At 48.7% G+C, this 25,280-nt stretch overlaps 1 protein-coding gene across 3 annotated transcripts in view; it reads right to left on the minus strand.

Annotated features, from left to right (window-relative positions):
- Positions 1 to 25,280, minus strand: part of Fstl4 (follistatin like 4) — a 386,297-nt gene that overhangs the window by 85,739 nt on the left and 275,278 nt on the right. For all 3 annotated transcript variants that reach the window (XM_074057277.1, XM_074057276.1, XM_074057275.1), the window contains one exon: positions 25,081 to 25,204. In XM_074057277.1, the coding sequence (XP_073913378.1) occupies positions 25,081 to 25,204 (124 nt within the window). The remainder of the gene's footprint in view (positions 1 to 25,080; positions 25,205 to 25,280) is intronic.

The following is a 25,280-nucleotide window of genomic DNA, read 5'->3' on the forward strand; positions in this document are numbered from 1 at the left end:
GGTAAGATGCAGTACAGCTGTTTTACCTAAGACGTTTATGATCAGAGAAAAGTGGTCAGAAGTTCCTCCTGTTTCCAAAAATTACAATGTCATGCTCCCTCCCCCAAGAACTGCTACTCCACCTCATTTTGCCACTGCATATAATAAACTTGCTAGAGGTGGAGGAGGCTATTGTGTGTGTCTCCATCCGAGTGCCCAGCCTACCTGGCCCCAGCTTTGTGCATGTTTGGTCTTCTGTCTGTTGTCCTTTCTGCATCTCCCACTGCCCACAATTAGGTTTCTAGGACAAGCTTGTGTGGGATGTGAGAGTGGATAGCTAGCAACAGAAGGCAGAGCAGCCTTACCTTTGATAACTCTGCATGCAGCTGTGGCCCTGCAGCTACAGGTAGTGACTACTGGATCAGCCTCCTCCCAATGCACCTTTGCCACCATTCTCTTCCTCTTCCTCTTCCTCCTCTTCCTCATCTTCCTCCTCTTCTACCTGTGCTTATATAACCCCAGTATAGCTCTCCCCCGTAGGCACCAATCTGGACCTGCCCCAACCACATTCTGCCTGGGCATTTGCTCTATTTCTTAAGTCCTTGGCCAACCATTTCAGAAAAGACTCAGGTATCTAAGATAGAAATGAGGCCCTCATCTGCTAGTACCTTCCCACTACCTTCTTTGGAATGGCTAATAACTTATGCCCTAAAATCAAAGAGGATGCTGTGATGCTGGGGAAACAGGTGATTCAGACAAAGTTCCTCTGCTGTTTTCCCCTTCACAGTTCCAAAGGAATAATTTACTGTGATCCTCCAAGGCTGTGTGTAGTTCCTGCTTCCCTGGGGGAACTTCCTGACCCCCAGCTCACATGAATCTTTCTCCTCTGGATGTAGAGTTGGTTGCACAAAGCTCCTTGGCAAGTCAGAGTTGCTGAGGTCCAACCATGTATTCCCAACTGGCTTTGGATGCTTCATCCACCCAGCTCAGTCCCACCTGGCACAGCCTGGGGCTGACATGCCCTGGCAGCTGCAGAAACAGGGCCTGGCATGGAGCTTTCCATGGACCCTAGGATGGGCCCTGGGACTTGGCCATGTCCAGGTCCAGACTCTGTCCTGACCTGCCCATTGGGTGCTCAGCACTCTCAGGGCTGACCAGAAGCCCCAATCACAGGGTCCCTGGGAAGGATGCTGGGTCAGTAGCTCCATCCTGGGTACCAATAATTCCACTCAGTGCACAGCCCTGTCCTCTGGGCACCTGAGCACAATAGAATCTGAGGAGCTTGCAGTCTGAGTATGTGACATGGTCATGATAACAGGCAAACTACTAAGTGTCCTTGAGTGTGATGTTGTATAGTGCTTAGGAGCTTGGGTTCTAATTCAAGCTGTATTGTTTACTGACTGTGCAACCTTGGGCAAATCCCTCAATGTCTCTGGGCCTCACTTTCTTCTTCTATAAATGGGAATTGTAATAGAGTCTACCTCTTAGACTCCTGTGAGGATTTAGTATATCAAAAACAGTTAACGTTGTGCTAGGCATGATGATTGCCTGTTAGCCTGTATTACTATCAGAGGGACAATGGACCTTTGGGCTTTGGGACACTTACCCAGATCTCCAAATTCAAGAGTACAAAGATGCTTAGGTTGAGATATATCTTTTTTTCAGAAGAGATTTTGTTTTGATGGAAAACATTTTAGATGCAAGTCCACCCATCGTTAGTTACCCACCTCTTCAGTCTTGACAAGAAGCCTTCCAACCCACAGGCCGTGGTTCAAAAAGGCTTAAAAAAAAACCAACTCAGAGTCCCATGAGTTGCTCTGGAGCCTATGAATGGTGCCAACTCAAGGTCACTTCATCATACCAGGGATCCTCTACTGCACATTACAGGCACAGAAGGACCAGCGAGAGGGAACATAGGGATGGCTTCCTGGAGGCCAGGGCATTTGCACTGGCCCTGTGAGCTGTAAAGATTCAAACAGGCAGTGGTCTTCCTGGGTGTTCTTGGAGATGATTTTCATTCTCCCTGTGTCTGTGAGCAGTGGAAGTTGGAAGATGCACCAGTCACCTTGATCCTGTGCTCAGACAACATTCTTCCACATTCAGGGCTTGAATGGAGCGACTTTAATCCCACAAAAGGAAAACCTAATTTGAGAAGTATTGATTTTAAATATCTTTCCATCTCTTTCACTTAAAAACAATCCCTGGACTCTGGGTAGTGCCCACGTTGCCAGGCTGCATGGACTGGCCATCCCAGCTTTACATTCACGGGCCTAAGCTCAGCCTTCAGCTCTATAGGGGGCTACTTCACAGAGGATGTGAGCACTGCTGCTGTGAGTTTGTGCTGCACCTGCTGCAAGCCTACCTCTTAAATTGGCAGAGGCTTGGGGTGCTACCTGCGGGTGCTGGACTGGGAAGGAGGTAGCAGTCTGGGTTGTACCTTTTCCGAAACACAGGTGTCCCTCTGAAAGCAATATAGGCTCTCCTTCTCCCCCACCCAGAGCTTTGGATGGCTGCCTCTGGCCTGACAGTGGAGGCTGTTATGGCTAATCTCACCACTGTAGTCCCCACCATCTCCTCCTGCCTGCATCCCACACTCTGAGATTACAGTAGCTCCCTGTTTCTTGAGTGTGTGTACCCTCAGTGTCCCTCCTACCATTTACTCAGAGCAACTCCTTCTAGATGTTGTACCAATGTCAAATGCTACTTCTTCCAATTGCCATCTAGGACTGCCACATTACATACTCTGCAACCATCCTAACCTCTGCTCCCCTTCTCCCAGAAAGTAGTGCAGTGGAAAGTCTGTGTGGCTTGGAGTTGGCCTTGCTTAAGTTTAATTCTAGCTCTGCTATTGCTTGATCTCAGTCACCTCATCTGTAAAATGGGATAGTAATAGAACCTTCTTTGAGGATTGAACCTAACACTAATGGCTCAGTGAAGAACAGTTACTGCAGTGTGTGTGTGTGTGTGTGTGTGTGTGTGTGTAGCAGGTATTGGGGTTTGAACTCAGAAACTCATGCTGGCTAGGCAAGTACTTTACCACTTGAGTCATATCCCAGACCTTTTTGCTTTTAGTTCATTTTTCAGATACGGTCTCTAGTTTTTACTGAGGGACTGATCTTGGACTTGGTTCCTCCTCCCTATGCCTCTAGCATAGCTGGAATGATAGCAATACATCTGAGTTCTTTATGGAGATGAGAGTCTCACCAACTTTTTTGACTGGGCTGGCCTTGAACTGCTCTCCTCCCATTTCTGTCTCCCATGTAGCTAGGATTATAGGCCTGTGTCATCATGCCCAGCCCTATTTACTACCTTTTAAAAAAATGACTGACTTATTTTTAGTACCCCAGTCTCACCCCTTACTGACTAGGTAACCTTTCTATGGCTGGGGCCTTGTAAGCCTGGAGGTTCTAGACAAGTGTCTCAATGACAGGTTGCAGAGGTCTTAGTAGTGAAGAGCCCACTATGATGGCCCAGGAGCCCCAGGTACCCATGTAGCACATCCAGGGAGATGCTGCGCCCTCCTGGATCTGCCCAGGCCTTTCATGTGAACCGTCTGACGTGTTGCTCCTGGGAAGTATTACATTCAGTATTCAGAAGACCAACCACAGAGCCTGCCCAGCCATGGGTGGCTTGAAACCTGCCATGGTCCAGGGTTCCTTAGAGCCCCACAGTAGGCCACTCTTGGGGACAAGACAGTGAGTTTTCAGGAGCCTCCCCAATACTCTTGACCTACCTGCCATGACGGGCCTCTTTAGGGAAGGCCTCTGCTTCTTGAGCAGCTTCTGGTGCCTATGGCCTGGTTCCATCCACCTATCCAAGTGGCCACCTGTCAGGACATCAAGACTACACTGCATAGGGCAGTTGGGACTAAGGGTTATACCCCCTTTGGGTAGCATGTCCACCTTGATAACTGTTCTTGCATCACAGGGACTGCGGGCTGTCCTCCCTCCAAAGCCCAACCTGGGAGTCTGCAGTAGCTGCTTCATCCCTGAAGTGCTGTGCCCTCCCTCCTGCCCTGGCAGCCTGGGCTTAAGGAAGTACCAGAGTCTGATCCAAGGGAGCAAGATTAATTCATGTCATTGGCCTCCCAGCCACCCCTGGGAACTGGAATGGCAGTAGGTGACCTTAGAACCTGCCAGGTGTGGAGCTCCAGAGCACAACAGGACAGAGCTGGAGAGAAGATCTCAGCCTGGCCTTGGAGGCTCTGCTCCAGGTCTCTTACAGTGATTGCTCCAACTTCAGAGGCCCTGAAAGTTGAATGAGTGTTGTCCTTGTATGCCGTGCCTATGCCTTCCTCTGATTCTTCTTCTCACCTGGAGGCAGAGTTCTTTCTTTCTCTCTTTTTTCCTTTTTGGTGGGATGGGGGTTTGATCTCAGGACTTCACACTTGCAAAGCAGGCTCTCTTCTGCTTGAGCCACACCTTCAGTTCATTTTGCTCTGGTTATTTTGTGGGTGTGGGAGGGTCTCATGAACCATTTGTGGGAGCCAGCCCGATTTCAGCCTCCCAAGTAACTAGGATTACAGATGGGAGCCACTGGAGCATGGTAGCCCTTTCCTTCTCTGTCTACACCTTCCTCAGCCTTCAAGGCCCATCATAGACCCTCTTTTCTCCAGTAAGTCATCTGGATTTTCAGCTTTTCCAGAGCACTTACCATCCTGAATAAATGGTTGGATATGCCTCCCTCCCCAGCACCAGTGTTGAAGGCAAAGTCCTCTATAGCTATTTCAGACATAAGGCACAAGAGACCTTAGGGCAGACGGGCAGGTGTCTTGTTGCTATGGGGACCTGTCCCCCAGTTCACCCATCCCTGAACTGTTCGGCGGCCTGACATTCCGTCTTTAGACCCATCCAAAGACCAGGCCATTCCTGAGCTGCTCCTGTAGCCGAATGCTGCCATGTCCCAGTAATAGGTGGGGGGATTTATTACACCTGGCACAGCTGATGGAGTTTTTTGGTTTTTTTGGCTGTCAATTCACTTGATAAGAAACAGAAATAGAGCAATGGCTTCTGAAACAAAAGAAATTTTGTCTCAATTGTATTTGTATTCAAATAGCTGAAGTAAATTCCAGTGTCTTCCAGTATGCCGGGAGCGGTGCCTGAGTGCACAGGGGCTGCTGACGGCCCTCTGTCCTTGAGAGAGTGGCCAAGATGAAAAATGAGGCTAGGAAAAAGCCTTCAGCAGTCAATCTGTTTGGCAGCCGCATAGGCATACCACAGGGAGGGACCCTGTCCTTCTGGCTGGGCGTGCCCCTTGCAAAGGCAGCTTGCTGATTAATTATCCAGTATCATGGCCTGGAACCAGGAGGAGGAGAGTGAATAAATAAGATGCAGTTTTATCTTTGCATGCAACAGGAGGAAAGCAGATGAGACTATTTGTTGGTGGTAGTGAGCAGGGTGCTTAAAGCTGCACCAATCAGCACCCACAGACTCAGCTTCACCCCTGTGGCCACCGTGGCCCTGGACCTCGTGAGGCCGAGCCAGAGTGCACGGTGCTCAGCCCTGTTTCCTGGTGCTGGGGCAGAAGGTCCCACATGGGTGATCCCTGTCCCACTACTTCCTACAGGACCTGTGGATCCTGTCATGGATGCCTAAAGTCCTTGAATTTCAGCCAATGGTACCAAGGCAAGCTCACTGGTATGAGGTAAATCAGGAGTTTCAGGGGCCATAGTAGAGGCTGTCTTTAAACATGGCCCTTCCCGACTCCTCATGACTGGCTTTGAGGATTGGCTTTAATCTCAGCTCAGTGGCCATCAGCACACGCAGATGTGGGTGGACGATGGAACATGTGTCTCTGGCTGCAGGATACCTGCCCTTCATCTGCAGTTTCTTGCTTGCTCCTGGGGGCTGCTTTGCTGTGCCCCAGTGCTCTTCAGTGGGACCCCACTGAATGCTAAGTGGTGTGCTGGGCAGCTTGTCAACAGGCAGCAGAGTCAGCCCACTGAGGCAGGTTTCCACTGCAGCTATGTCTCCTAGTCCTGGGGTCTCACCCAGGAGCACACATCTCCAACTCCCATCTGTCTCCTGAGCCTTCTCCACTGCATAGTCCCTTACTCAGAAACAATCTGATTATAAATGATGCACAACGGGAAGAGCTGACAACATATTAGTGAGACAGATAAAGGACCAGGTAGGTTTGGGGGGAAGGATGGGGAGTTTAGTCATATTACTGTATGGTGCTTGTAGGTAATGACGAAGGGGACACCAGGGGCTGTCCTGGAAATTAGAGGTCTGAGGCTTGGATGGGCCAAGACCCGGCTGAGGGAACATGGATGGAGTTGTGAATCCTACCAATGTTTCAGGCAGGCCCTCCACACCCTCTGTAAATGAGGGTTTTTAATCGTGGGGAGGCGGCAGAATTGGGGTTTGAACTCAGGACCTTGTGCTTGCTAAGCTGGCACTCTATCACTTGACCTACACCCCATCTTTTTTTGCCTTGGTTATTTTTTTGCATAGGGTCTCATGTTTATGTCCCAGGGCAGCCTGGACTTCAATTCTCCTGTTTGTGCTTCCTCCATAGCTGGAATGACAGGCACGCACCACCATGCCTTGTTTTTATTGGTTGAGATGGGAGAGTCTCGTGAGCTTTTTTGCCCTGAGCTGGCATGGAACCTCGATCCTCCTGATCTCTTCATGGATACTTCTCATTGTATGTTAAATAATGGTGACAGAGGTCATATAACTTGCAAGGCCTAAAATATTTGCTTCCTGGCCTTCTATGGAGAAAGTGTTGAGGGCTGGCAGGGGAAAGAGCTCACTTACCCAGAAGATGAAGAAGAGGCCAAGGCTAGGAGTGGGAAGTGGGGAACAAAGGAATGTGCCAAGGAGAAGGGGTCAGTGGAGTGGGGTCTGCAGAGGTCGACTCAGGAGAGGACTCAGGGCATCCACTGGCTGTGCCACCTGTCAGCTATGAGTGATTTTAGAGGCCTCATCTTTTTCACAGGTGTGTGGTGGAGGTGATCAAGGAAGGGGCTTGGTCACAGGGGAAGTGTCAGGAGTGAGGTCAAGGCCATGGAGCTGAGAAGGAACACCTTTTCACACTGCTTGGTGATTTTAGGGGAGAGAGGCCATGGGATCAGGGTTACCCAGCAAACCCTTTGATTCCAGATCTAAGCCTTGAGCCCTTCTTCAAAGTCTCTGAGTCTGCTTTCCTCCCTTGGGGACAAGTGTCCAGCCAACCTCACAGATGTGGCCTTGCTAGGTTTTGGCCTCCACTCAGGCCAAAAGAGATAGGCTTGGCCTATAGAGGAGTATATGGAAGAGAGACAGTTCCAGAGCAGAGCCTTGGGGACTATACTTTCAGGCACTGGCCCAGCTTGGGTCAACTCCCCAATTCTTTCCCATCTCTTACCAACTTTCCACCTGAGTTCAGAAACAAGACTCTTAATTGAGGCTTTGATATGTGGGCTTCCCTGACCTGTGTCTCCTGTCCCTTCCTCCTGGGCTGTCCTGGCCTCTGGGTTCTCTGCATGGCCAGTGAGCTTAGATTGCTGGGCCCGGCTGGTGGTGGTCAGTGAGGTGGAAGGAGTCCTCATCTCCATTCCCCCATCCTGTTTTTGTGTGCTCTTCTTGAGATGTGCTTCCCTGTACCATGAGGCCTGGCTCTGGGGTTTCTGCGTCTATCCTTGCCCAGGCACCCCCAGCCTCCTGGAAGCCATCAAATTCATTACAGAGGTGTCATACCTAGCCCAGGGCCAGCCTGTGAACCAAAGGGAAAAAAAAAAGTGTGAAGTAGCAAACTCATCATTTGAAACTCTCACGTTCCCCAAGATGCGATGATTTCCCCTTAACAAAACACCTTCATTTTCAGAAAATCATGTTCACAGCTTGCTCAGTAGATCCTGCCCCCACAAGTTATGATTTATATTATATTACAAGGTGAAAAGAGACAAAAAAAAAAAAATCCACACCATGGGGGGGAAAAAGCCCACTGACTCTTTCTAGCAACTCCTTGGGTGTTTGATTTAAAGAGACACTGTCATCTTTAATGTTTTCATCCAGAGGAATTAGAGAGCACACCACAGTAATTTAGAAGCTCCTGATTTAGGGGCAGCATCCCATGGCCTGGCTTCACTGTATTTCCCTTTTTATGGTTCCAGAGAGTATTTTCTGAGAGATAATAATGTTGGGTGATATTTCTCCTTTGTCATATGGAGGCCTGAGAAGAAAATTAAAATAGGTCCTTTCTTCCCCCACTCTGGGGTCAGGCTGTGGATTAGGAAGGACTGTCATGGGCCACCTCCAGCTACTTCATCTCCTCCAGGCCTACCCCACCTCTTGGTGTCCCTGTGACTGAAGCCAGGAAGTGGGTGACTGGGTTGGCACCATTGGGAACCTTTCACTGTCCAGCTCCTTGGCTCCTCTGACTCCTCTTGGCTAACAGTCATGTGTAGAATCTCTTTGGCGCTCATTGTTGCTCTCACTGTTTGCCTCTGGGGTCAGGTTTCAACTGTCTCCAAGTACTTCAGCCTCAGTCATTCTTGGGGTTCTACAGGTCACTCCTTCTCTAAGTGGCTCTGATCACATAGCTTCTTGAGCTCCCTGACAAGTTCCAACTGTGGGGTCCAGATTGGGGGCCCATGGCTGAGATGCTATGTGTTCACCTGACCTGCAGACACAGCTGGACCACATTTCTTAGCACCCTTGCAGTTAAGGGTGGCCATGTTACTGAGTTCTGGCAGAGGACTGTGCACAAGTTCTGGCTGGGATCCCCAAACCTACTAGATATTCTACTCTCTTCATCCCTCTGTGTTCTGGTCAGATGCAGGAGATCTAGTAAAGGAATCCGAGGCCTCAAAACTGAAGATAGTTGGGTTCCTGTGTGGCCACAAATTGGACACCAGCATCGAGCTCGTACATGAACAAAGACTTAGTCTGTATTGTGTTGCATTCCTGAGATGCTGGGGTTGTGTGTGACTGCATTTAGCCTCCCTGACCGACACAAGCCCTGCTGTTCTGGTTCCAAATATCACATCCAGCACCATCTTCTGCTCCTTTAATACTCGTTCTTGACACAGGTGCAAACTGGCCATGCTAGGTGGCCTGGGGCCTTCCCATCTGCTTTGGTTGTTTCCTATGCCTGTTCTCTCCTCCTATTCCTCTTTGGTGAAGGTGGCCAGCCCCTTTTGATTAGATGTGTTACACTCTCCTCTCAGTTCCCCAGCATCCTTTTGTTTTTGTCCTTGTCTCTGAACATGTCTTGTCCCACGAGAGAGTAAATTTCTTGGAGCAGGGGACAAACCTCTCTCATGTCCAACTCATCTATGTTGGAAGGTACTTTGTATAGTGTCCAGAGTGCCAATGGTGGAGGAGACACCCTGGTTTCCCTTACTTTTTCTTTGGTGGTACTGAGGTTTGAACTCAGAGCCTCAAAAGCTAGGCAGGTGCTCTTGTTCTACCCGCTATAACAATAGCTTCTCTCAGTCTCCTCCCATGTTAACACTTGGTGATTTGAAAACATCAAGTTCATTACCCTTTCAAGTCTTCACCTCATAGGCCCCATTCCCATGGCCATGCCCTGGAGTACAGACATCGTCGTTACAAATAATAATGCCTGAAAAATGTTATCTTCAGGCATCCTACTCTTGGATTACCTCCCATCTCTTGTGGTTTATTCCCTCTGGCATTCAGACTCCAATTATTCTTCATGGAGACCCATGATTTTCTGTCTAACCATTTAATTCATGACGTCACTTCCTTCTAAGCTTACATTCAGCGGAATTTAAACAACGAACCATACTTTTGCACATATACCTTGCCCTCTCTAGCCTTGGGGAAATCTGCAACTCGGTGCTGATCCTAGTGTAGCTGAGCAGGGCTGGGGACACACGACCACTGCCAGGTGGATTTCACATTGGATTCAAATCTGGGAGCCTGAGTGGGCCCTTCATGCTGCCCAGCAGTCACACCACCATCTGTCTCTGCATCTGCCACTTGCCTTCTCTCCTACGTGGCTATTCTAGGCTTTCTCTTTCCTCAAGCCTCCACATCTCCTTCCCCTTCTCAGGAACCTTGCTTCTGGATTCCCTGGGAAAATCAATGTCTGTGCCTGTTCCCACACATCTACCCAATCTACTTGAATCTGCTCTCACACTCAGGCTTCTCTCCTGTTAATACAGATCTACCCATCACACATGGAAGGCAACCCCTTCACCCGGGCACAGACTCCATCTCCCTTTACTTCAGCCTCATCCCCTCTTCCTTTCACAGCCCCAGTTTCCCCTTTTTTACTTGGTTATTCCCATCAACCTACAGGCAGTTATACTGCATGTTTAAAAAGAAAACTTTATGGACTCTCTGTTCCTCAAGCTACTGTCTCATTCCTTTGTTCTTAAACTCAGCAAAGCCTCACAAGACTTCTCTGTATCTACTCTCTCTACTTCCTCTTTTCCCACTCTATTTGAATCTGTTCAATGAGCCTTTTTTATCCCTTCCCATGCCACTCCATGGAAACAGCTTGTTAAGGTTATAAAAGACCAAACTATTAAAGCCATACATTCTTCTTATCCTCACCTTAACTGACCTCCTACCTGGCCCAGCTGACTGCTTCCTGCTTCATTCTCTTGGCTCCCAGGACATTGCACTTTGCTTTTTCCCCACTCCACACTAGCACCTTTTCATATTCTCTTTTGCTGCCTCCCCCTCAGCTCACTGACCTCTTCCCATTGGAGATGCTCGGGGCTCAGTCTTGGACGTTCTCCATCTCTATTCACCCATTCAGTGATCTCATCCAACCTTATAGCTTTAAACACTGTCAGTATGCTAGGATGTCCACATTTCCATAATCAGTTCAGATCTCTCCCCTGAACCCAGCAGACTTGCATACTAACTGCCTATTCAACATTGCCACCTGAGTGTCTGATGGCATCTCAAATTGAATATACCCCAAATTAGCTCCTGATCCTGCCTCCCAAACCTCCTCTGACCACAGTCTTCTCGATCCCAGTTAATGGCAACTCTATGTCCTTTCAGTCCTCATGCCAGAAACCCTGGAATGCTCCTGGACTGAGTGCTTTTCTCATAACCTCGTGCAGCCCATTGGCAAATCTCCTTGGGTTCAGACCCTGTCCTGCAGCAATCTAGGTCTGAGGCAAATAGTCAAGTCCATGGTACCTCTGGGTTTGATCTGTAAAGAGGGATAATGATAGCTCCTTCCTCATAGATTGTAAAGATTAATGAATTCACTTTGAACAATTTAGCATCAGCTATTAACGCTGGATTATTACCTGAAATTAATGATATGGTTTCAGAAACCAGCTCTGCAACACGCTCAGCCTGCATGCTCTGCCTCCAAGCCACCATGCCTCTGCACTGTAAGTGGGTGCTGTGTCTTGCTCATGCAGCTGACATCTGTCCTTGGTGGGTTTCCCTGTAGGAGGCCCTGAGCTGTTTCCCCAGTAGGCAATTTGCAGATAGGGTGACAGGATCAGGCCTGTCCTGTTAGCACTCTCTTCCCAGGACCCAGCTCAGAGCTTGCTTGGAACAGGTGCTAGGTGTGTATGGATATATGAGAGCAAGTAGTCACCCAGTGCTTCAATCCGAGCACTTCCTCAAACTCACATTTGCTTAGAACAGAAGCCCAAGAGTTTCCTACCTTGTTGATTTTGTGACTTCAAAGACCATGGATGCCACATCTGAAAGCTTCTTCCTGTGAATGATGTCATGGTGCTGAGCCATTTGACATCTGGTGGGGGTATCTCAGTTCACTCTGGGAGCTTACTGTGGACCTAAAAGGTGAGCGCCAGGCCACTCACCCTGAAAGTTCCCCTGGCATCAGAGTATTCTTAACTAAGGATTAAGAACAGAGATGGGCATCTAGGAGGCCATCTCTGTGTACCCAGGGAGACTGCTGAGGCCTCAGCCAGGTCATCATAAAGACCACGCTGTGCCTCTTTGGTGAAGATCACTCCTGCACCTGGGGTAGCTGGGAAGACATTTTGTTTACAGACATCATAGAACAGCAAGGGCCTCAACCTTCTAAGACACTGTTTTTTATAGTAGGAGTAGGTGCAGTTAGTCTAGTCCAACACAGCCCATTTAATGTTGAGCTGCCCAGATTCTGGGGCCTGTGAATATTTCACCTGTCCAGTAGGCTGGCCAGGGCTGCTTACAGAGAGCCTGCGGTCTGGGGAACCAGAGGTTGTGGGATTAGGCTGGGTTGTGCCCTTCACTCCAGGTGTGATCAATAAGCTCTTCTGACTTCAAAGGGAGGAGGAGCATGGAGCAAGGAGGTTCAAGCAGGGCTCACATGGCCAGTATCCCCAGTGCTTCCTTTTAGGTCCATTTAACCCTGACTTCCTTCTTTTCCCTCAAAATGTACCACTGCCCAGATCTATGAATAAGTAGCACACTCAGCTGCTTTGAGTTCAGCCTCTTCCCCATGCTGCCTCTGTTCATCTTTCACATGGGCTGCTTTCAAACTTTTCCCAGGTGGTGGCAGGCAGGTGGGGAAGCAGGGAGGCTGTGGAGAGTCTGGCCATGAATATTCCAAAGTAGACAGCCAGCCTCTGAAGGATGCAGAGCTAACTTGGGGGTGCCAATGCCTTGCTCAGCCCACACCTTCACTGTTAACTCGGAGAATGCCAGGAAAGCATCCTAACATTGGAAGCATGCTGGCAATCCTCTCCAATTAGAGGCTTTGCCAATGGCTCCTCCACCAGCAGGAAAGACTGCTCTGTGGCCTTTGAGCACCTCCCACTGACCCTTTCATGTCTGGGAAGTGCACACTGTTGACTGAAAGCAAGGGGATGTGGAGGGTGGGGCCCAGGACAAAGGGACAGAACGTTGAACTGTGCAGGACCCAGGTAGGCAACCTCAGGGGCAGATGTGTATTTAAGTTGAGACCTGGCACTGCTGCTGAGACTCCCTTCAAGATGTGATCATTACTGCTCCTTTCCCAACTCCCCACCTCCCTCCTGGTCACCCCTCTACTAGTGGCCATTCCACATGCTCTAGCACTGCTGCCTGAGCAATGCTTAGCTGAAGCACCTGCGAGCTCCTCTGTCTGCTGTCAGCCTCCACCAGGTGTCAGCAAGTGACCTGGAGGGATGGGTGCTCTGAAATAAAGGGATGTGACCTTTATTTCCAAGCCACCACTTTCCTGATCTTAAACCTGTTTCCAGATAATAGCTCATACCAAGCACCATGGCATAGAGGTGGCCCTTTGAAGACTGGAAGCAACACTCGGGCAGGACAAAGCTAATAAGGAGTCTCTGGAAGTGCATTAATTTGCGAGCACAGAGAAAGAATTGCTATCTGATGGGTTTGAGGCTCAGAGGAAAGCATCCTCCATAGCGGGCCTGATGACTCAGGAGTATGGGGGCATCTGTTCTGAACAAGGCCTGCTTCTTAGCGCCCCAGCTTCCCTGTGGAGCAGGCAGCCCTGAGCTATGCCAGGAAGCTCTATGAGTCAACTGTCCACTGATTTCCTGCACAGCAATTCTGGTATCATTTGGAAGAGATGTGGGTAACATGTCTGAAAGCACCTGTGGTGTCAGAAAAACAGGTGCAGACACAGGGCAGGGCTAATGTGGGTAAATCTCCCAGGGAGATTTACCACTGAGTCCATACTCTATGCACCCCGAGACTCACACATCATGGAGGAAGAAATGAAGACTCCCAAGGGTCCTGGCTGGAGCAGGGGTGCAGCTCCCTAAGTGCGTAGTTGCACCCCTGCTCTGGCCAATTCTCAAATTAGAGACCTAGCTTTGAGTCAAACTCTGCAGCCCCCCCTCCTTCCTGGACCTCGACTCCCCGTTTTCAGAACTTGGGGGCCAGGACAGGGACCACCTGCCATGACAGAGGGTCTCTCTGAGGAGGCTTGAGTGTTCAAGACCATGAGCCTAGAGACATAACTTAGAGCAGTGATACAGAGCATCACACTGTACCCCACCCACAACCTGAGGGAAGAGAGTCCTAAGGGTCTCTGTCCTCTCCCAGCTGGATGCAATCTGCAGTCCCAACGAGTGTATAAATAGTTGTTCTGCCTGAAGCCCTGTCTGAAGACAAAATACTCATGCCATCTGGAGAAAAAGGCTCTGCTATCCAAGGCCCAGCATGCTGGCTGCTCCAGGCTCACCTGCCAGGCACCCTGCACCTCCTCTAGCAGATCTAACAGGTAACAGGAGGCTGAGCAGGACTGGGGTGCTGTGCTGGCTCTCTGGCTGCACCTCCTCATGGAAAACCACTACTATGTACCCCATGCTAAGAGTGACATGACACTTTGTCCCTTTCTGGTGACAGCCAAATGGGCTGGCACTCCTCAACACTTTCCCTCCCATGGCAGGGACGAGCTGGGATTCACAGGGGAATCTGGACTAGAAATTTCCCTGCTGCTGCCTCTGCTAAGTCCAGACTGTGGGTCAGCATACCAATCATGAGTGTTTGCTTGCCCCAGTCACGACTAAAAGACAACTCCAACCTTTTTATGTTAAGAACAAAACCTGGGACATCAGAACCCCACCCCAGCTTGGGTGAGCTAACTGGGAGCTGGGACCACAGCACATAGACCACTAGTAGGTGTGCCTCCTTCCACATCATCAGCACATCTGCTTTTCCATCCCAGGTCCACTTTTCATTGACGTGTTCTCTTGTGCTGGCTGTGGCACTTCTTCCGGCTACTCAAAAGCACAAATGGCCAGGAAAACCAACTCCTTCAACTACCATGACCTCTTCTCAGCATTTCAGACAGCGAAACCAGATGAGATTTGAGTACAGATATGTTACTGCAAAGTGCATTTTGATCTCACCCTGCCTGTAGGCTTTGGGCCTCCTCTGGGAGGCATTTGGGCAGGACTTGTCAGATGCCCTATTGTACAGGGAGCTAATGGCGGCTTGATACTGTCCAGTGGAAGGCCAGCTCTTGGAAAAAAAGGAGTCCATGAGGACAACAGTGAGTGAGCGGGAGCACAGTGGAAATCTGGCTGGCCTAAGGGGTGACTACCAATTCCACGGCACCTCTCTGCCAGCCCCGTCATTCAGCTCACAGAATGCCCAGTGGCTCCATGTTCCTCCTTCTTTCCAGGAATTGCCACAACCACTCTGAACCTTTTCTTTTTATAATAATTTTTTCTTAAAGTTTATCACATGGTCTTTGATCCTTTTAACAAGCACTACCAGGCTGCTATGTGGAAACTCTAAGCTTCTCTCTTCTGCTCAGTTGGCCTTTACCTCCAGCTGAAACAAATATCCAAGGCAATGCAACTGTGCCTTCTCTCAGAGGCAGCCCCTACTTGCCCTTCTGTCCCCTCTATTGCTATCTCTGCAGATACCTCCTAGTTGCATGGCCTCTGCCTGTATTCCAACCACGTACCATCCTCCCTGCCTCAGCCCTGGGCCTAGAGGGAGGACTGGGGAAAGGCTGAGCTCTGTGCCGGGGGAGGTGCTCTGTGAGGACCATGATAAGGGAATGGCAGCAAGCTAGCAGGTGTTGCTTATGTCAAGAAATCTAAGGTGGGCACAGTCCGTGGTCTGGGGTTCCCAACTCCTTCTGACCTCTGCTTAAGTGCCTGCTATGGCAGATGGTAGTAGCTTGGGTGCCCAATGCTTCTCTCTGCTTATCTAGGACTTGTCTGTCCCTATGTGTGGCTCTTCAGCCACCTCTTCTCAAGGTTCACCTTACTGGGACTGAGTGCCCCCAACTCCAACTGTGAAACACAGACTCTTCACCTATTAGTCTCTGTGTCCCAGGCAGGTATAGTTTCTCTTACCTCTCCACTGCTCCCCAACCTTAAGACAAGAGCACATTTTATATCCCATGCAGCCCACAGGGAGTGTCACAGGCTGGGCCCTCACAGTGATGGCAGTGGGATCTTTCTTGCAAGACACTGTAACCAAGCCTGGAAAAAGGTGGCCGGAGAGCAAAGAAAGACCAATAAGGCACAGGACAAGTAATTGTAATCCAAGTGTCCTTTCCTGGGCTGCTCCAGCTTTGGGGAGACTACTTTCTGGTGGGCCTCCCCACACCTTAGAACCTGGTCATCACCGGGTGCCTCACAGCCCCCCTCAGCCCCTGCCTTGAGATAAGGCTGCTTCTGGCAGGCCAAGTAGGCAGCAGGTTGGAGGTGCACCCTGTGTTATTCTGAGTTGGCTTTCTGGGCTCTTGCTCAGATCCTCTCAGCCCTGGCCACATAGGATCTTATTTGATTTTTTTTTTTCCCCTTTTTTGGTAGGACTGGGGTTTGAACTCAGGGCTTCGTGCTTGCAAAGCAGGCACTCTACCGCCTGAGCCACACCTCCAGTCCCTAGGATCTTATTTGAGATACAGGCTTTGGATGGGTCAGCCACTCACATTCCACATCTTCCCAACACTATGCTCTAAGGGACTAAGTTTGGAAACTGAAAATGTGACCTCCAGTGCTGAATTGCATGTTGAAATTCTTTCGCAAAAGCTTTGTAAAAATCCTGAGATTTATGAAGGTAATACAGTGCTATCCTGGTAAAAAGCTGACATTTCAATACTTCTTATTTTATATCTTTGTAATGAAATTCTTTGTTTCCTCTGCAGCCATTTTAAAGTATTTACTAGCATGCAGAAAGCTTCTGTTCCATGCAAGATTTTAAGCTTCACCGTGGTGCATAATGTTAGGAACAGTGATGGAAAAGGTGTCCAGCCCTCCGTTCCTGCCCCTCCCTCCAAGAGGGAGGGAGCATATTTTAATATGTTTTCTTTGCAATTTGTATATAATAGATTTTTGATAACAACCTGTAATTAGTTCATTTTCTTCTATTCAATTGCTCTGCACTGAGGCTATTGACAGCTTCCAGCTGGGATCTTTAAAAATGGAAAGTGCTTAAGATTCAGCTGTAGACAATGGCTGGAAAATGCTGGGCCCCACAATGCAGCCCTTAGGAGAAAACCACTGGAGATGGGCAAGAGGCAGTCTGGCTTTGGAACTTCCAAGTGTAGGCAGGAGAAGAAGAAGAACTGGTGCAGGGAGGGATAGCAGGGAGCATTAGCTCTGTCTCAGAATCCATCCCTCCATGGGGTGATGGAGGGCAGAGATTGTCCCACCCAAAGCGATAGTACACTGGGCTGAGGCAGTCATTGACATCTGCCAAGGGGTCATCAATGGCTTTTCTAGCACAGCGAGGGGGGTGGGGGGTGGGGCTCATACCCTTGGCTAGGTTCTGCCTTCATCTAGCAAGAAAGAACCTAGGAGGACAGAATACAGACACCAGGACACCTGCTCCTAAGAGACCTTGGATAGCAATGCTGCTCAGTTTTCTGTCCTGATAGCCATCACTGGCATGCTTCAAAGACCATATTCAGCTACCCACCGATCCTCTGTCCCCTCTCCAGTGACTCTCCTGGGCAGCATGGGCAGTGAGGGATCTCACCAGCCTGCAGGCCACTTTGTCAAGCCAAGTCAGCCTTCTCTGCGCTCTGGCTCTGGAGGCCCACTCCTCAGCCACTTGGCCCTGGGACTGCTTCCTCACTCACAGGCCCCTTGCCCCTCAAGACCATACACTGCCTCACCTGTCTGGGGAACGGTTCTCCTTGTTCTTTGCCTGGTTTTCTCCAACTCAGAGCCCAGTTCTCTGCTCTAACATCAGTAGCTCAGCTCCCACTTTGCTAATTCCATTGTATTTCTGCTCCTCAATGGTCTTCCTGCCCTAATTGCCAGCTCCCTAGACACAGGGCCTAGTCTTGCTCACAGCTGTGTCCCTGCTTGGTGCTTGCTGGAAAGGTGGCTCTGAGAGCATGTGCTGACCTCATGGCACCTCATCTTCCTTGGTTTTCCTCCTAAGCTTGCCCATCTCAATTCCTGAACTTTTGCTTATGTGTGCTCTCCCTGTTCTGTTCAGACAAATCTGAAGGGTTTTGGCCAAAGTCTGCCCCTTGCACAGCCACACCATGGTCAGGGGTGCCTGACTGGAGAGGGATGACAGGCCTGGCCTCACTCTCCCATTTTCAGGGGGCCTTGGCACACACCAGCTCCAGGGCATACATACCCAGATCTCCCACAGGGAGCTTGGGTCTCTGTGCGCCATGGTTTTGCTCAGGAGACTTGATGCCAGCCTGCCAGGGTCCTGTTTGGGGCCTCAGGTGGCCAGGGTCTAGTTTTCTTTCAGGCTCCAAGACCACATGCCGTATTTCCCTCTCATCTTTTTGGCAAGCCAAGGTGGGAGGGAGGTAGCCAAGGGGCTACACGGGAGGGCTGTGCTGCTGTGTTTCAGGTTCCCAGGAGCTAAGCAAAGAGCAAATCCAAACCCACATTTTCTGCTCATGAATTATTTTCTGGGGTGTGAGGATTTGCACAGTGAAGCCGACTTCCTTTGTGAGGGGAGTGGGGAGGGGCCAGGGGCTTGCACCTGGATCCCTGCAACCAGGGTCTACTCCCTCGTTGGTGATTTGGCCCATGGCATGGCAAGGACCCCAGCTTAGAGCACTGCACAGGATCCCTTATCTCTATGCACAGATGTCCAGTCAGAGGTAATTAAGCAATGGGCAGGCGGCTTAACAGCTTAACAGCACACTCATCCTGAGGAGGCTGAATGGCCAATTAGTGGCCCAGCTAGCACGATGAGGGCTTTCTGGGATGAGCAGCCTGTGTCCTCATTAAGGTGCCATTAGCCCTGTGGGAAGCAGGGGCTCAGTTTATCACAGTGTGTCCAGTAGATTAGGGATGTCCAAGGGCTGTGGGGGCTGCCACATGGGGGCCCTTGCTGGCCTGTTCCAGCCTGGCTGGTGCTCCCCAACCAGGGTCCCAGTGGTGGGGCCCTCACAAGGCCTGTCTTTGCTCCTGCCCCAATGAGGTCCCCTCTGGAGTCCTGGGTCATAGTCACATTAGGATCGGACATATGCTTGCCACATGTGTTCCTCTATACACTTTCTGCCCTCAGCATTTGCCCAGGACTTCCTGGGTGCCAGATCCAGGCTAAGCACGAGAGCATGGTGACCGAAATAGCCTCTGCCCTGACAGAACCTATGGTATAAAGTAGGGAGGGGTGATGATGGTATGGTCCAGGTGACAGGCTAGGAGGGAGGGCTGTGGGACACTTAGACTCCTCATTGTTTCCCTCACCATCTCCTCCATTGACCTGGTTAATGTGTAACTGACACTTGTATGTGAGGTATCATGTGATTCCCTTACACAAATCATCTCGTTTAGTACTGAATAACCCTATTGGTGGTTACTGTGCCCATTTTACAGATGGGAAACTTGAAGTTAACTCAAGTGTTGTGTGGCCCATGTCACACAGCTAGTAAATGGCAGAACAAAGACTCAAACCCAGGCCTGGCTCTGACTCTAGGGTTAATAATTTTAACCACCAGGCCACAGGCTTGTTACTCTGTAGACATAAGCCCAAGGCTTGGCACAGGGAACAGAAGTTGAGGAAGACTTCCTAAGGGAGGAGATTATTGAGCTGAACTTGAAGTTTAAGGAATTCCCTGTGGGGATATAAAATTCTGCTCGCTAGAGAATGCAGAGAGTTGCAAAGTGAGTTTAAATGCATAGGAAGGCGCTGCAATTATACATCTGGATTCTGCTACCTGCTGGCTATGTGACCTTTTTGGTTGGCCACTTAACTTCTCTGAGTTTTAGTTTCTTCACCTGTAAAACTGGAGGTATGCAGAGTGCTAACACATGCTTAAGGCTAGGCATGTCTTTCTACACCTGGAGTACTAAGAGCCCATTACCAAACTACTGCAAATATGGACAAGCAACCTCAGCTGGCGCACTGACTCTGAACCTGGTCCTCCAGCCCTGTGGCCTCAGAGGCACTCAATGCACTCATATGCAGGTTCTTTGAAGCCCCCTGCTCTATACTTGATGTTAGGAGATTACTCCAGCTTCTGTCCTTGAGAAGGGATCATGAGACCCACATCTGTCTTCCAATTTTCAATTCCTTCTTTACCCACTCCAACTTAAATTATTTTGTGCCTTGGAGTGAACAAGGGTGTGAATTAGTGTTTGTCCACTTCACTTGTAAGACCTGCATGAGGTATCAGAGTCTCTCTCCCTTTGGAGTTAGGAGATGGTCACCGACACCAGTGCTCTTGGCCTCAGCTCAAACAGAGGCCAGTTCACAGGCATTGCTTGTTCTCCAAAACCTAATCTCCAGATAAAGGTTTTGATAAGCCTCTCTATCTGAAATGTTGTTTACTACCTAAAACTCAGGCACCAAAGGACGTGGAATTAAGCAAGCAGTATCCTTGCCACTTAAACTCTTCCATCTGAACTCACCCTTCACGGATAAAGAATCAGATAGGTTTGGTTAGTGAGGATGCTGCTGTTCTGTTTTACCATCTAGTTTCTCAGAGGGTGGGTGTGAGGTCCAGCTGACATACAGTGTGCAGGAGTCTGGGATGGTGACACGCATTATTCATTTCAGAGGCTGAGGACGTGGGACATGAAGTTGGACCTCCCTTTTATTTTGCAACAAAGATGGCAGAGAAACAGTTGTAAGTAACTTCACCAGGTGACCCTTCCATCTGACTCTTGAGTTTCCTTGACTGCAGAAGTAGGGCAATCATCAGATTAAAACACCGTTTTCATTTCTGCTTGGCTGGAGCTCCCGAGTGTCAGAGACGTGGGAGGGTGTCTGACTCCCACCCTGTCAGCACCCTGTGGTCCCTGGCAATCCAGAACATTACCACTTGAAGCCCTTTATCCTGCACTGCTGCCAGCTCAAACCCTTCCCATACATCCCACACATTTGCTGGGCTTGCCTGCATAGGATTAATTAAAAAGGAAAAGTTATCTTTCTAAAAAGCAAAAGAAACTTACAATGAATTTAAAGAGAGAGAAAAAAATCCTCATTTAAGCAAAATGTTTTTTCCCATGATCCCAATCTGAGCATTCAGAAAAGTGAAAAAACATGCATAATTGAGAAGCTTTTTAGACGAGTGACTTTTATATTAATTCACTGTGATGAACAGGCAGCACTGATGTGCATCTTGCTTACTGGTGAGCGGTCCTGGAGCCTGGGTTTCTGCCACAGCAGGGACAGGTGGCTGTGTGCTTTGTTGGGGAGATGAGGAGGGAGGGCAAAGGAACATGTAGAGAGGACACTGTGCCTGTAGTTCCTAAACCAGCCTTTGATCTTGGAAGCCAAAAGTAACTTGGAGGGAACATTCAGTTGATAGATGGAGGAAGAGAGGGAGGCCACTCTCATCTTTCATTCCTGTCACTGTATGGAGTCTGGTGACTAGCAGCCTTAGCTCTGCCTGATGGTCAGAAAGAGACAGACTGGCTTCCAGGCTAAGGCACCTGTGCTGTGCCCCCTTCTCTTGGGGGATATCCCCTGTTCCTCAGATCCAGGAAGGAGATACAGCCCCACCATGAAACAGCTCAGTTAAGCACCTACCATGGGGATTCCTAGCTTCACCCTCAGCCAGCAAACCAGCTCACTGAGGGCCAGGAAAATGGGTTGGCAAGATTTAGGAGACCCTTCCCTAAATTCAAAATCTTATAAGTACAAGTCACTTCTGCAGAGAAAATACCCCCAAACTCATCATCCTTTACTGGAGTCTGCTTCAGAAGATTGTGGAGCTGGAATCACCCCACAGACCCTATCCTGTCTTGCACCCCAGAATGCTGGCAAAATAGATCCTAGAAAATAAATTTCCAAAGTCTCAATCTCAGCCAGCCCATCAGATCCAGTTGTTAAAATTAAATCCAAAATGTTGTTGCTGAGTTGTCTGAGATATGACTTTCAGGGTTTTAGTGAGATTTCTTTAATACCCATCGATTGCTAGGTAATAAGTTGTACCTGTATGTCCCATTTCAATTACCCATTTAAAATTCACTGAACCACAAATCTATCCCTACAGCTGTGGGAATTTAGTTTATAGTTCCTATGGCTTTGAAAAAGCATTGATCCCTGTGTGCTCTGAGAGTCAGCATGTCAGGCCTTTAGAGCTGGGTTAACTCATTTTGTGACTTCCTTTAATGGCTGCGAGTTTACATTTTATTGCATATCTATTATTTGGGTTGGGCTGTGATGAATGGTTTGGCTTCCTGGTTCAAAACAAGTCCGAAGTGACAGCATAATCTAATTTGCTTTAAAAATGATGATTACAAAGCTCTTCAAATAATACTCTGGGAATGAAGAGAGAAGACACCACAGTGTCCTGCTGGAGACATATGGCTGGAGGTCAGGGGACAACCTGTTGCCTTTTCCAGGGTGGTTCATGTTTAAAAGAGAGACCAGGGAGGCCTCTCTTTCATCATGGGCAGCAGCTTCCATTTCCTTGAGAGTAAAGCCAGGAGCTTGCTGTCTGGCCCAGATCCATTTCCAGGAATTGAGCCCATGCTCTAGTATTAGAGACATGGGCTGTACCCAAGACATGGACTGTACCCATCATGGAGCATTCTCTGCTTCATGATGAACTCATGGGACATATAAGTAGGACTGGCTGGTGTACTTCCTAAATTCCTAAAGTTCACCCTTGGCCTGTGGCTTCTAATATACACTGATCTTATTTTTTTTTTTTCATTGCTCTTTTTACAGAGTGAGCATTTCTGGGAATGCATTAGAACTGCCCTCAGAAAACATGTGCTTTCTTCTTGACTTGGAGGATTGTTCTTGCTGGAATCCTCCCGAATCACACTGTCTTACTCTTGCTTATGTTCTATAGGAGAAGAATCATCAAGGATCTCCGTTTGGGGAAGTGGATGGATAGAGCAGTGCAGGACAGGAGTGAGGGTTATCTACTGCTGTGCTTTACAGCTGATTAATGCTTAACAGTTGGTTCTCTGGAGAATACAACTTCCTCCCCGCTTGGGGTAGCATTAGTGCGGTGCTGATTTCTGTAGTGTAAAGATTCCCACCATGACCAATTTAAAGCTGCTGACTATTCAAATGTTTGCTTGCAAAATTCCTGATAATTTAACCATCACATCTTCTGAGCTGGAACTAGGGGACTGCTGATACTTCCGCACATTCTAAAATTCAGGAACTTGTTTCTGGGAATAAGTTCCTTGGTTCTCAAAGAAAGCACCTCTGCAGCAGGATAAGCCTGCTAGTCACTTATACCTTATTGCAAACTAGGTGTCAGCAGACAGGTACTTTTTAAAAATTTATCACTAATCGTACAAGTGAGTTGCATTGTGAAAATTTCATAGATGCATACCGTGTACTCTGAATAAACTCATCCCCTCCATTATATTCCTTCAGCCTGTCCCTCTTACCCCTCTTCTTCAAACAGTGTTTGATGCGTTTCATCATGCTATCTTCATACTTACATATGTAATATGCTTTGAACCTCTTCACCTCCCAGTGCCCTCTCTTATTCCCCTCTTCCCTCCCACTGATTCCACACACCCAATAGTCCCTCCTTTCACATTCATGTCACATTTTCATTATTACCACTGTCATTTTAGACCTAGATTCCACATATGAGTGCAGTGTTTGGCTTTTTTTTAACGCTTGGCTGATTTTGCTCAAAATGATGATCTCCAGTTTCACCCATTTTCCTGCAAATGAAATAATTTTGTTCTTTATGGCTGAATAATACTCCAATTGCCCAGGAAACAAGAGTAAGAATTGACAAATAGGACTACATTAAATTAGAGTTTCTGTACACCAGAAACAAGAGACAGACCACAAAATGGGAAAAAAATTTTGCTAGCTATTCAACAGATAAAGGATTAATATCCAGAATATACAAAAAGCTCAAACAACTAAACAGAATGAGCAATCCAATTAATAAATAGCCAAATGAGTTGAACAGACAGTTCCCAGAAGAAGAAACAAAAATGACCGATAAATTCATGAGGAAATGTTCACACCCTTAGCCATAGTGGAAATGCAAACCAAAACTACACTGAGATTCCATCTCATCCCAGTCAAATTGGCAATCATCAAGAAAACAAAGAACAACAGATGCTGGTGAGGGCTCAGGAGGGTGGAAAGACAGAAAGGAATCTGTATACACTGTTGGTGGGAATGTAAACTAGTGCAACCACTATGGAAATCAGCATGGAGCTTCATTAAAAAGCTAAAGATAATCCTACTTCATAACCCAGATATGGGTTTTGCTAGTAGGCAGGGAGGTTGGGGATCAAACTAATCACAGTGTATCAGGCAAAACCCTGAAGTTCGGGTTGGACTTTGACCCTTGGTAGTCAGGATGCCTCCCCACCCCCATTATGTCAAACTCTTGGGCACTTCCCATAGTGAAGAATTACACTTCTTTTTCTCCTTTATGTCATCCAAGTAGCTCTTCTATTTGCTACAAGAGTTCTTTTTTTGTCATCAAATCACAGGAACTCCTCAGGCCCTATGAATATTTAGAATACCAACAGCTCAATGCAACAAAGCAGAAACACTCTCCTGAAAAGTGAAATTCCAGGTTAGGGTTGGGACTGAGGGATGATACAGATTCTATAGCTCAGGGTACTCGGTCCTTTCAGGGCTCACACCACCTCCCCAAGGCCAAGGCCTGCAGTTGGCACTGTGCGCTTATGGTCACGGCCAAGGCTATATCATACAGGGCGTGTGGTCCACCTGCTCCAAGCAAAGCCTGATTGCCCTCAGAGGGGCTCCACCTCTTTCCTTCCCAGACTTCCGTGGAGTTCTCTGGGGCTGGCTTTTGTATCTCATACCTCTTGGAGACCTCACCCTAGTTCTGCCCATGGTTAAACTGACATCATAGCAGGGCCAAGTCACAGGTCCTTGAGGTATCTCCACTCATGCACAACATGAACCAGAGACCACACACGGGGCTGCTGAAAGCACCTCCTCCATTTTTACAAGAACACCTCCTTTCTGGGTTTCTCCAGGAATCCCCCAACTCACTTCAACTTGAACCATTTATGTCCATTGTCTTTGGGAAGTAACTGCTCTTGGCTCATGCCAAGCCTCATGCCTAGTCTTTCCTACAGGCAGGGCTCCCCAATGGGACTAGGCCACAGCCTGTGGATAGCCCTAAAACCTATTCCCTCCATGTACACTCACAGAATTCCCTCTCACAACTACACTCTCCTCACAGTCCTAGGTCCTTCATGCAAACAAATTCAACTGCTTTCCCTCTAAGAGAAACCCACTTGGCAGACTACTAAAGCCAGACTCCAGGCGTGCCACCACCATGGTATAGGAACATCTGTGGAAACAAGCCCCTGTGGCCTGGAACCCCACACCAGGCTTGACTTACGAAAGGCCATGTAGAACTCGCGGAGGGTCAGGGAGCTGTCACTGTTGTAGTCATCGAATCGGAGGAGATCACTTGGCGAGCACCCCAACAAGTCCCCATCCAGATCCTGCTCCTTCAGCATGTACTGTGGGGTGAGGAGGGACAAGGCCAGTGAGTTCAGAATCATGGGCATTTCTGGAAAAATGGCTCAGGCCGAGCTG

This window comes from Castor canadensis, chromosome 16, assembly GCF_047511655.1.
Source record: "Castor canadensis chromosome 16, mCasCan1.hap1v2, whole genome shotgun sequence".
Taxonomy (NCBI): Eukaryota; Metazoa; Chordata; class Mammalia; order Rodentia; family Castoridae; genus Castor; species Castor canadensis.